The sequence below is a fragment of the Anas platyrhynchos genome, chromosome 7 (genome assembly GCF_047663525.1).
Source record: "Anas platyrhynchos isolate ZD024472 breed Pekin duck chromosome 7, IASCAAS_PekinDuck_T2T, whole genome shotgun sequence".
Lineage (NCBI taxonomy): Eukaryota > Metazoa > Chordata > Aves > Anseriformes > Anatidae > Anas > Anas platyrhynchos.
The window spans coordinates 27,346,290-27,359,322 of NC_092593.1; the positions used below are offsets into that span (position 1 = coordinate 27,346,290).

At 35.0% G+C, this 13,033-nt stretch overlaps 2 protein-coding genes across 13 annotated transcripts in view; one reads left to right on the forward strand and one right to left on the reverse strand.

Annotated features, from left to right (window-relative positions):
* ADAM23 (ADAM metallopeptidase domain 23) overlaps positions 1 to 13,033 on the forward strand; it is a 73,397-nt gene that overhangs the window by 56,969 nt on the left and 3,395 nt on the right. For 3 of the 12 annotated variants that reach the window (XM_027462290.3, XM_038182563.2, XM_027462301.3), the window contains 2 exons: positions 5,570 to 5,660; positions 8,697 to 8,751. The exons of 4 other annotated variants lie outside the window; for them this stretch is intronic. In XM_027462290.3, coding sequence (XP_027318091.1) covers positions 5,570 to 5,660; positions 8,697 to 8,751 — 146 coding nt within the window. Of the gene's footprint in view, positions 1 to 2,257; positions 2,349 to 5,569; positions 5,661 to 8,696; positions 8,752 to 13,033 lie in introns of those variants that run through there. 5 more of the 12 variants (XR_011810706.1, XM_027462293.3, XR_005267297.2 and 2 more) reach the window with 3 other exon arrangements.
* The window catches only part of DYTN (dystrotelin), a 50,824-nt gene continuing 43,569 nt past the window's right edge, over positions 5,779 to 13,033 (reverse strand). The window contains 2 exon segments of the mRNA XM_072041073.1: positions 5,779 to 7,146; positions 11,913 to 12,000. Coding sequence (XP_071897174.1) covers positions 7,144 to 7,146; positions 11,913 to 12,000 — 91 coding nt within the window. The 3' untranslated portion in view covers positions 5,779 to 7,143.

The window sequence follows — 13,033 nt, forward strand, 5'->3', positions numbered from 1 at the left end:
AACCTTCGATTTTTACAGTTTTGATCATGAGTACTGCACTTTATACATAAAAGTTTTTAAGTGGTTAGTTATGTTCGCATGATTGGAATACAGCAATTTTTGTTTTATTTGTTCTTTAAATGTGGCCATATCCAGATGTAAAGAAAATTGGAAAATGTTTCAGTATCACATTGAGAATGTACTTTTTTTTTTTTTTTTTTTTTTTTTTTTTTACAAATTAGAAAACTCTGGATTTTTCTTTACATAAGCATATATATCATTAAGAGTAGATCCAAACTAGCAGATACACTTCTTGTTTTGAGTGTCAAGAGATCAGATATTTGACAGATTCAGACTGAAGATATAAAATCTTTTTTTTTTTTTTTTATTGTTGTAGTAACATCTTTACAAGAATCTATTGCAAGTTTTTGTATTGCTTACACAATTAATTTACAAATCTGTCATTTAAAATAAATAAATCCCCATCACTTCCATCTACTTCACACCTTATGTCATGTTTAGACAGGGACACCAACTCTTTCTGACAAGAACAATCCCTTGACAATGAGTTAATTCTTTGCATTAAACTACCTACTTGTGTTTGAATCCTTATACTTTGATATAAGGGGAAAGGAAAATATTTTGTAAATAAACTAGAATCATGTTCATGTATTGTGAGAAGCTTTGATACAGAAAGATTTGCTTAAGTCAATATCACCTGTATGTTACATGATCCAGGGTTTAATTTCTTCCTATTTCAACTACTCACTGTAGTGTTCAGTGCTGAAACCTAGTGCTTAAATAGCATGACAGCAGATAATTATTTAGGGAGAGTTTCTATACTTACACAAGTATATATGTTTTATACAGAGATACAAAATTTCACATAATAGCTTTAAGATTTTTCTTACTACAATTAGATTAAGTATAGCAAAAAAGTATTGCTATTCATTTTTATATTGTTATAATTGATTACTGCTCCTACTGTACTTTTCAGACCTTTGCATCATCTGTCAATTGCCTTTGCCTCCATAGTGTACTTCAGGATTTAAAAATTGGTCATCCTTAATTATGTTAATTATGTTCATATTAATGCATACATAACTCTTGAATTAGTCTAAACTCAGCAACCTATACTAGCAGACCCACAGGAGAGCAATTCATGATGGTAACAGGAGAAGACAAGGAGTTCTTGCTGTTAGTTTTTGGTTACTGCAGAAACTAAATTATTTTAAAATGCTGGCTAATAGTTTTGAAGGCTGTGGGGCTCCATATGCACGTTATATTATTTCTTTGCAATTTCACTGCAGAATTGGGCCTCTGTTTTGACTAGCAGAATTGTGTTTGTTTTTAATATAAAACTTACGTCTCAAGTGTGTGTGTGTGTTTGTGTATATTTATGAAATTTTTTAAAAAAGAGAAGGTTTCAAAAGAGACTTCTTGATGAAGATTATCAAATTTTTGTGCCCTGAAAAAGTTCCCATTAGAGAATTCAGATGCTTGTTTATGGTCTGTTACGACACAGTGGATCTATCCAACTTTTAATCTTCTATAACATGTAGAAAGTGCAGTTGGTTTTTTCTTTCCTCAAAAAAAAACTTCCTTCAAAAATAAAAAATAAGGCCTCAGTGTATTTAAGAGAGTCTCTGAACATACTGAAGTTCCGAGCTGTTACCTGAAGTCCATTACTAGGGTAGGTTTTTCCTTTTAAAAGGTGTTATTGTCTTTAGGTGATACAGATAAACAGGGTCCTGTTTGATAAATGAAGTAACAAATGAAAATATTACACACTTGTAAAGAGCTTAATTAAAAGTTGTTTTGTTTTCTTTTCCCTGCAATTGAACTGTTTCCAAACAAACAGTTTTTATTTGCTTAGTTATACTCTGGGTACAGTATCTTTCTGGTGATCAACAGGAAGCTTTCTTATTGGTGATTTATTTACATTTTGGCTGTTCTAAAATTAATTAAGCAGCAGGCTGAAGATGTTCCTTTTTTAAGTAAATAATAAAATCACAAGCTAAAAGGAATAGTCTTATGTTTACAGGGAATCTTTTCACTGAAATGTTTGCAGGGGTTCAAATAAAATCACATAAAGCTTACTTCAGAATTTTTAAAGCTAAAGTATTTGGTAAATAAAAGTTTAGTTGGAGGTTTGGATTGCTTATCAGATGATGGATTATAAAGTAAAATATTCCTTTGAGGAATTATTTTGTTTTCATTTCAGACATATATGATGTGATCATTTCCTTAAAAAATCTTCACTTTTCCCTCCACACAGTGAGCATGGCCACTAACAGGCTAATAGGTGCAGTTGCAGGGACCATTCTGGCCTTGGGGGTGATTTTTGGAGGCACAGGGTGGGGAATAGAGTAAGCATTTTTCTTAGTTTGAGTTTTATGTCTGGTGCCTAGTGTGTGAGGTAACCGTATGCACCTGAGCCCTCTGTGTATTATCCCTTTAGCTTTGTCGTGTGGTGACCGTATTTGTCGTGTGATTTGACTGTGTCTGTGTTGTGTGATTTGCTCATGCAGTGTTGAACCTTCTCCTGTCTGGGATAATGTGGGGCATAAAACAAAAAGTTTGTGAATTTTTGCATTGTCACAGTAAAATTAAATGTCTGAATGTTCACGTTATGCCAAATTACAAAAGTAATGGAAAAAATGAGTTTGCTACTATTTTGCAAAATAGAATTAGGGTAACCTGGACTACTTGATAAAAAGCAAATTGTTTATTACACTCTTTGGGGCTTTCAGTCTAATAATAGTTCACACAATCTAGCTAGAAAAATGAAAGCTGATAATAGTGTATATAGCTAGTTTTACAGTAAAGCTTCCAAATATCCTGTTGCTAAGATTCTGTTACCTGAAGGCACCTGTAGTCACGTGGCATAGAGCAATGGTTTTAAAACTGAAAGAAGGTAGATTGAGATCAGCTTAAAGGAAGAAATATTTTACAGTGGGTGGTGAGACAGTGGAACAGGTTGCCCAGAGAAGCTGCGGGTGTTTCATTATTGGAAGTGTTCAAAGTCAGGTTGGACATTCCTTTGAGCAATCTGATCTAGTGGGAGGTGTCCCTGCCCATGGCAGGGGGATGTTGAGATGACCTTTAAAGGTCCTATCCAACCCAAAACATTCTATTAAAAATAGCTGTTTAGGTTCCACTTTATTATGTAACACAATTTGGTAAATTTTCCATTAACTTAGCCTGATTGTCTCATATGTTGTCTTATGTTTGAATTTTCATTGAATTATTCCATATTTAAAGTGAATAAAACCAGTATTGGCTTCCTGTATTGAAAGAATAGAAGTTTGTTCATTGTTGAATGAGTGTCCACTACAAAATAGACTTTTTTTTTTCAAACATTTAACAACCAGGGAACACAGGAGGAAGAGAGATGTTATAAAGTAGCCCATTGGGACTTCTGTATCTAAGTTATGAATGCATTACAATCAGTTAATTGTTGCATCTCTTTTGTGGGAAGATAGAATTTTATAGCTAGAAATAAATCAGCATTAGAGTGTATCAAGGCTTCTGAAATTTCTTACAGGTAAATTACTTGCTGTGTTTTCAGTCTTTTTGTTGTGTGCAGTCTGACAAAATCCAAAGTAAGATGCACATCCAAGTGAAATACAGTAGCTCGTTAAGTTGTGAACTGTTCATAGCAAGTCTTAGTTGGAGTATAATGCCTGTCATATGGCACTCATTTACCCTCCACCATGCTTATTCCTGTTGATTTAGAGCCAGGTGTGACTTTAAAGGTAAGTAAGTCCAAATAAGATATTTTCTTCCAAACTGTGAAAAACTACCTTTTTAATTACTGTTGTCTAATCTGTGTACTGCTCATATCTGTAAAGCTCACCTTATTTCTTTTCAGTCTAAGTAAGTCTTTTATTAATATTCCTGGATACTCTGTGTATGAATTGCTGGAAATAATTTTAAAGCAAATGTTTGAAAAGATCTGGGAGAATGTTTAAGCCCCATTTTGCTACACTTCATTGTAGCAAACAGTCTTCCGGAAGTAAATGTACAGTGCTCAAAAAAGAAAGTATTCAGTTTAAGTTCATGGCAAAATCTGGTTTGTTTGTTTTCCATGAAAGTCGAGTGGAAGGTTTTTTTTTGTATACCTGATTTTTGTGTATACTAATTCAGAGTGCTATATCATGCTTACTTTCAGCAGTATTTGTATACTCTTCAATTCCTGAATTGTATAGTGACATGAATCAGTTCATGTCATGTTTGCAGAGTAATTCTTACATACCACTGGATGTTACAAACACAATCTGAGGAAAAAAATTGTTTTCTTTTAGCTAATCTTACATTCAAATGCACTGATACGAAGTTAGGTGACCCTGCTACATTTTAAAACTTAGGCTATTTTCCTATTGCAGTGTCTGGGACTGGACAAAAGGTTTTGGGATACTGACCTAACAGCTTAAAACTTTGAGCTATTGCAGTTGCCCTTTCTCTTTCCTTTGCTGATCTCTGGCTGCTACTTTTTCTTTTTTCTTTTAGCTGTCTAATAGCTTTCAAAACTCAGCTTCAGAACATTTAAAATAGTAATTTTTTTATTGCTGTGTTGAAGTGTTGATTTTGAGAGACTGGGATAGGAGGTAAGAACTGTTTTTGAAGGCTATTCCTGGATATTTAAATTTTTAAACACAGTGTGCAATATGCTGCAAAAGAACTGTTGTGTTGGTTTTGTCTTGAGCTCAGATGCAATTAGCTTTACATCAAAGAGTACTCAATAGGTAATTTTTGTGCACAGCAATTAAAATGGTAAAATACTCAAATCTACTGTCTGTTTTCTTCCACCCTGTGTAAATAGAGCACTTACGGGTCAATTATGAATTTCTTATTTAAGTGTTCTCTTGCCTCTTCAGAAAAGTGCACAAATATATGTTGTGCTGCGGCTTTTTGTTGCTTTTTTTCCTGCTCCACCCTTCCCCACTTTGTTGTTAAGTAGCTTCTTGAGAATGATGAAGAGATGCTTTGATGTTTGGAAAGCTTAATGGGAATACAGCTTTTATGTCAACTTCTGTTCCTTATTATATAATCCTTTCCTTTGTCAAACAATTGTTTGTAAATTTAGCATTGACGTTAACGGTAGGGAGTCTGGACTCTGATTAGCAAGTAGTGCTAGACGCTCTCAGCTCAAATTAAAAAGTCTACCACCTTTCAGGGTCTACTTTAAAAAAAAAATATGGGGGAGGGTGGTGATTTTTTTTTTCATTTGCTGTAGTCTTAAAACATATAGCATTTATAATGTTACCTTTCAGTTAAGGAATTATTTACAGATTTCTTAGTGTCCTCAGTTAAAGTTCTTTTACTAGATGATGGAATAAGTCACAATGGAATTTACTGTCTAATACTAGATACTGTCTGTGGTAGAAGTCAGCATAGCACACAGGGCAGAAACCAACAGCTTTGTTCATTCTTGCTATTAAAAGTTGGGCCTGCTGAAATTGTCTAAAGATACCACCTTGTGTGGTGTCTGTATTTCTTGAATTGTTGACTACCCTTCAGTTGCTTCACTTAATGTGAATACAGTGGTTGGTTCTTATGTCTTTCTTACCGTAATCCTTTATCACAGGTCCTAGTGCCACCAATCTTATAATAGGCTCCATCGCTGGTGCCATCCTGGTAGCAGCTATTGTCCTTGGGGGGACAGGATGGGGCTTTAAGTAAGCAATGCCGCATGTCTTCTCTTCAGTGGCTATGGCATTTCTATTTCTTGCTTACATCACTAAATTTTGAGTTCCTGCTACAAGATTTTTAAGGAACCCCCTCCCACAAACAATAACAAAGTGTTTTACCGAGAGAGAATTAGGCATGTGCTGAACAAGAGGAAGAAATGGATTCAAAACCAGCCAATGTCATCAGGGTGCAAAGTTGAAGAACAATAAAAGAAACAATTGAACATTCATGAATTCATCCTAACAATTAGCAAGTAAGCTCTTTTTTAAATTTCCAGTTAGTAGTGTTGTTCTCTTTCAATTGAATACAGTGGTTAAAATTCCCAAAAGATAAATTTCTTGGGAAGTTTTTATTTTTGAATGCAATAGTACTTTAAAACTGATTTTTTTTACATATAACGTATTATTTTAAGTGAAAAATGCTAAGTGGTGGCAGTACATAAATAGTTTAGAGTAACACAAATGCATTACTGAAACAGTTGTCTCAGAAATACCAGAACTAACTTTCGTTTCTGGCTGCTTGTTTTTTATTGCTGAATCACAATTTTAATAAAATTTCAGCTTAGCTTTAGAGAGAACACTTTGAAACCTCAAAGTCTCTCCTGAAAGGTAAGAACTGTTCTCACCTGTTTCTAGTTCAGTGTGTCGTATAGCTATCAAGAGTAACATTATAGTCATTCTACTTGTGACCATTAAAGAGAGTCATTTGCAAAGATACTGAATTACTGATTTTTTTTTATAGTGTCAGATCTATATGCATGCATGGTCCATATTTGGTAAAAAGATCTAAGTTTAGAACTAGTGCTTTAACCTTACAATTCAGGGAAGCACAAAAAAAAAGTAAATTTCCATGCTATTCAAGTTGCTATTGCTTTTCAGTAACGTGAATTAAGAATAAGTCATGATAGGACAATAAACCATAATTCCTCAATAATCTTTTTTTTATAATAATTGAAATAATGTTATATATTATCTATATTCATATTCCATGTATGACTTCAGGAAAAAAAAATCCTAGTTGATGAAGAAGGATATAAAAACATAAAGATGACCTGATCATTATTTTCTCTCTTCATTCACTTTCAGAGGTCACCTGAAAATGCTTACTTCTGTTTGACTGTTACATTTTCATAGTGTCTGGTGACCTTAATTACACCTGTATGTAGAAGCAAAATAAATATCTTTCATCAGCCCAGCTGAAAATAGAGTTTGCACACACTGCTGGAAAAGACAATTATTCGTTCCTGTTGCACTGCCTGTCAGTATCAGGGTTTGCAGAAAGACCCAGCCTGTGCTGCGTTCATTCTAGTATTTCTCTAAACACTTGCTCAGGGCTTCATGCCTCGCACCCAGAGCTGGCCTGGAACAGGTGGAATTGGCGCTCCATGCGCTTCCCATGGCACTGGCACAAGCTGCAGAACTCTGTGTGTCCCTAGCAGGACTCAGAGCGCTGGTGTTCGGTGCTCCTCATTTACTTCAGTAAGAAAAGATTAAATACAAAAATGTATAAAAACATCAGTCAATTTTTAGCCCTGGGTGTATATATATGATTTTTATAAGCCTTTTTAATACCTGCTGATCGACTTACCTTGAGCTGCTTTATATTTTTGTTTTTACAGTTTCTCATTTAAATAAATTAAATCCACTTTCTTGTACGATAAATACTCCTGGTTCAGTCTCCACTATTTGTAAGCTACCACAGGACATCTCAAAACAACGTAGCTTTAATATAGTCCCATACCTTTACCATTGTGTCTCATACTATGACAGATAAATATTTTCCATATTTATAAATAGTTAAATAATTGTTTCTGGTATTTATGCATTTTTATTGTGTTTCTACATCAAATTTGTGTTCAAAAGGAGAGATTCCAAATGAGGTATGTATTTTAGAACATGCAGTGACAGATTTGGATTTGTATGTGGTGTTAACAAATTAAGGAATTTGGATTCTTCCCATTTTGTGGATCTAAAGATTTCATGTCTAAAGGTCCAGTCTGTACCTTAAGCTTTTTACAAACTTTTTGTACATATCAAATATACTCTGTAGTATTAACAGATACATTTTTTTTCAACCATAACCTATAAAATGCAGAACTGTAGGATAGAGTTATCCTTTTACCTAAATAAGTCATATAAGCAGTGCAGAAAATTTTCAGGTTAGATGAAGAACTGATTGTTTTTTATTTTTACATTTTATTGCAGTTACCTTTTTAACTAAATACAGCCAAATTTTCTGCAAGGCTTGTGTAAAAATATTATTTTTTTTTAAATTGAGAACAACAATGTATGCACTTCTAACGTGATAATCTCAGAATCACCACTATTGCAACTTCCCATGGGAATTAACCAAACTATAGCTTGTTGAGAAGTATTTTTGGGCTAGTATTATGCCATCAGACATATGTCTGCTTAACAAGAAGTCATATACTTTCTAGACAGAGTATTTATCCCTAAATTACTTATTGCATTACAAATGTATTATTTGTTTAAAACACAGGACAAGCTATTAGAACATAAAAGCTTTAGGTGATTCTGAATTTTAGGTAAACTCTAAACTTTTTTTTTATCTGTCTTGTGCTTTACCAGCCTTTGGCCTGGACCGAAGCTCTTTTTCATCAGTACTGTAGCACCTGTTCTTCTTTGCATCCTGCTGTCAATCTTTTACCCAAATATAAAGCTCATTATACCTATAGAGGATCTGTATTGGAAAAGTCTCGAAGTTGCTATCCTCAAAAGACCAAATGCAAGCATTCATTCTGTAGCAGAACCTCAAAAACACTGGCCTGGCCTAGCTCACAGCTTGAAGTGCATGTTTCTTCTGGGGGTTGGAGGCTTTTCAACTTGTATATGAAAGAGGTCTTGCATATGCAGACCCTCTGATACTTTGCTTTAAATATATCTGGAGGAACAGATGAGGATAATAAAGGACTTTAACTTTTCCTTTTTAAGCAAGTGATATGCAAATATGAGAGAAGGTAGCTAATGCTTTACAAACTGGGAGATGTGATTTCTGTTTCACAGGTTATCAGATTTTCATATGAACATACGGTACTGTGGTGTCAAGTCCAAATCAAACGTAAGCTGCAACTAAGCAAATTTTGTTCATGAACTGGGCCGGGGGGGAGGATTGCAAGGGAAGCATAAAAGTAGGCTTGATTCAAGTTTAGAGAAATTAGGTAAAAATTTACAGTCAATTTATAAGAATGAATTCTAGATTAATTTTTCTAATGAAGTCGACATGTGGATGCAATAGGGAAGGAAAAAAAGTCTGACCATCTTTGGGTGCGTAGAGCCTTACTGAACCTTTCTGGTTGTTTGGAGTTAAAGGCAACTCCAAGCAGAGCTGTGAGTGGAAACCTTGTTAGGAAATAGATTTTATTTCGGTTGAGCTTTGCATAGTACTTTTAAAGCTGCTGGGGTTTAGACTGCATTAAAGGAAGTCCTATATATTTCTATTGGAACTCTGCTAGGCAGTATACAGAAATAAGGCATTAATGAAACATGACATTGATTTTGATGTAGCAAGTCTGTGCAAGATTTCAGTATATGGCATTTTATACAGGACTGACACAGGGCAATTTTATGATGAGAGTATTTTTTATGTGGGCCTTCTGCATTGGCTGCGATGTCAGTATCAGGAGCATATGCTTATTGCATATATTCATGTACATTTGCAAAGCTACTGCAGTAATATAAGCCAATTAAATGCTTTTGTTATTGACTTTAACAATAAGACGGCTTTTAGTAATAAAGTAATAGTGCTAAGAATCAATGCTAGTAAAAGTGATGTAAATGTGCTTGGAAAAACTGCTTCTTGTTATATCACAAGGTGTAAGTGGCTGATAGAGAAGAATTGATAGTAAGTACAATTCTGTGTAGTTCCAGCAATTGTTTTGTAGCTAAAGAGCTCCAGGGTTTTCTGTTTTTTAAATGGAGGATTAACAGTTGAATTAAAAACTAGCTTAGCCCTTAGAGATGCCATATTTTTGTCTGGTCCATGCAGATGCATGTAGACCCCAAAAGCTTATGCAAGGTAGGGTGCTAAGAATGCTATTGGAGACCTTGTGAGGAAGTAGGTTTCATGCAGCACTGCCTTAAAGCATGTATCATGATCTAGATACAGCCACTACCTACATAAACATCAGTATCAGAATCAAATTATGTATTTTCTCACTTTTTTTTTTCCAAACTAGTACAATAAACAGCAGGTCAGCATTTTATTCTAAGCTACTTATATTAGCCTCTCATTTTGTTAATTTCAATTTTATTTTTTTTTTAATAGCAAAAGGGTCATTTATTTAATTTCTTGACCAGCATTTGAACCATGCTTTAAGATTAAGAATGCTTATGAAAGCATTGGCTATTTTAAATGATTAAAATACTGGCTTTAGACAAATCTTTAAATACTTCAGTAGAGGATTTGCAAGTAATAGACTGTGTAACCACATGCCTAATTAGTGGGGAAAAGAAATGCAGACGATTACAGAAAGATATTTATTGCATATATCCAGTCTTTTTTAAAAACATTTTTTCTTCTCTGAAATATTTTTTCCTTTGTAACAATAACCACAGTATGCAGTATAATGCTTTATCGTATTACAGCGTAGTATGTTTTTTTGGTTCAGAATCATCTATGATTTTGTTTTTGTTAGAGATTTTTTTCTGGTCAGATTACAGACTGGAAGTCTGACTATCATTATTTAACTAGGCATTAAAATGTTAAATGCAAAAAGTAGTTAATATGCTTAAAGATTTTCCACATGAAACAACAAACTAGGAAACAGCATCATTCTCTTATGTGGCCTTCCCTACAGGTCTCTTCTGCTTGCCCTGCTATTTGGTTTCCCCACAGATGGCCCCAGTTTGCTCGGAATACACTGTTTAAAGACAGCAAACTTGTTTTATTTTCAGATAGAGGGAAGAATTTTAAAAGGAGTTTAGTTTAGTAATCAGTTGGAGTTGTGTATCACAGATAGTTGCTGTCATACATTGAAATACCCCACTAATTTTTCTAAGGGAGACATCCATTTACTTGTGTCTTGGGCTGTATCAGTACTGGGTTTGAAACAGCTTTCAGCATGCACTAGTGCAGAGCAGCTCTGCTTGTGTCCTGGGCAGAGTACTCACAGCCTCTGTTCTTCAAATTCTACAGTTGCCTGTTGTTCTGACTGGGTGTGGACAGGGGCCCAAGAAAACAACATGTATGAAACAGGCCCCGGAGATATGTCTAGTTAGATAATGTGATTGAATCAGAGTCAAAAGGATTTTGCCGAAGCTTACTTGAAGTTTAGCTTAATACTGTGTGAGAACTTTTGCTACTATAATACATAGCTATAAAATGGTGTGGGCTGCAAATATCCAGGATCTGAAAATCACCTAGTTCCATTTCTGTTCGTTCTTATTTTCTTAGGGAAGATAGCAACTGGTTCTATTTGCTGATTTAAGAAACACTGCTGCCTTCATTGTAGCGTTAAAATCATCCTGAATCATCAGCCATTTTAAGGCAGGTCAGGGAAGCACCTGACTGCTTACTTCTGTGAAGTACTAAGACTGCAGCAGAGATCTGTGGCAAGTTCTTAATGCTTTGCACATGTACTATGCTGCCATATAGGCACTGTAAGTGATGCTCAGTGTTTCAGAGGCTGTTTCAGGCTAATGTCTTCAGTGTTCTTTTGATTCATCAGGTGTTGTTTTTTTCTTCCCCCTCTTACAACACTCATAACAGAATATCCAAAGTGAAGAAAGACAATAATTGGATTAGTATCTTATTCCTTGAAATGTGTATTGCAGGTGGATGAAATACAGATCTGGCCTCTGTAGCTTGCTCTAAGAATTTAAAAAAAAATTTACTTGGTTTAATTAAAATAAGTTCAGATAACAGAATGTAATTTGGTACAGGTTTTAATGACTTGTGCACTTAAAACTAACCGGAACATGATACTTTCCCTAGAGTAAGAGGACAAATTATGTCTTCCAGATTTTTTACATGCATTGATTATTTGCTTTAAGGGACTGACTAATTAGTTGGTCATCACTAGTGTTTGAATTTGGGTATCCTAGACAGTGTTTAAAGGGGGGACGGGGAAAAAGAAGCAGATACCCTTCTCACATTGAAACAGGCAGGATAAGCATATGCAAAACACATTTTAAGTCACGTTTAACCGAGTTACTGAATTCGTACTACTTACCATGCAGCTTCTACAAGATGGCCTGAAAAAAATAAAAACAAAAACTTACCTTAGATTTAACTGTAGTACAGAGGAGGATGGATTGAGGTACTGAAGTAAAGTCAATTTCATTCAAATGAAGTGTTAGTACAGTACTCCTAGAGGAGAAATGATTGAAAAAAATAAAAATGAATATTGTGATATCTCAAAAGCCAACAATTCTTACAAAGCATGCACCTTACAAAAATACAGGCACTGGTACCCAAAGAAAATACAAAACAAAGGATGCCTACTAGTCTTTGACAGTCTTCTCAAAAAGAAGTTGCCTTTGCAAGCATGCATTAGTGTCTTAATCCACTAGGAAAATTTTGTGTATTGTATATTTAATATGACAGCAGTGATGCTGAAATTGCCTTTCTAGCGGGCTGAAGAAGCTAGAAAATCCTGGGGATGATACGTAGCTTTTAGGGAATTAATGAATTCCTGTTTCATATTTTTTGCATGTCAGTTTGGTGGCGGTAGTGGTGCATATGCCCAATGTGAGAACTAAATGCATGAGCCCCTTGCTTGATGCCCCACATAAAGCCAGATACTGGGGAGGTTGCACCTAACTTTTGTTGTTGCTTTGTGGTGTCTTGCTGTTTGACGTAGGATATCAGTATCGTAGGAGACTGGATATCACCTACCAGGCTGATATCCACTATTAACATTAAATTCTGACCATTCAATGTGTAAAGCTGTCCAGTCTCCTTCGAGTGCAATGTCTGCTATATTTTGCACCTTACTGAGATTCTCAGCAGTTGTGGTCAATAGTGTGGTAAATGCTCACAGAGATTCTCACGTTTCCTTGCATGAGAACATGCAAACTAAATTCTGGAATAACCAAAGATGGGCACCTGCTATGAGAACTAAAGTCTCTGTGTGCTTACATATTTACTATTGACTTGATTCCACTCAGGTATATGCATGCTTTCTTGGCCTAGTAGACGAACATTACTATGGTCTGAACATTTCTACAAATTTAGAGCATTGAAGTGCTACAGAAAAAAAATTGAATTCCATATGCCAGTGTGATCTTCAAACTTCACAAGGAAATTAATACTTGATACTGTGCTACAGGAAGCCTGCAACCAAATTCCTTGAATTGTTACCTCTTGGAAAGGTGACTTGTTAAGCTGACACATTGTGAGC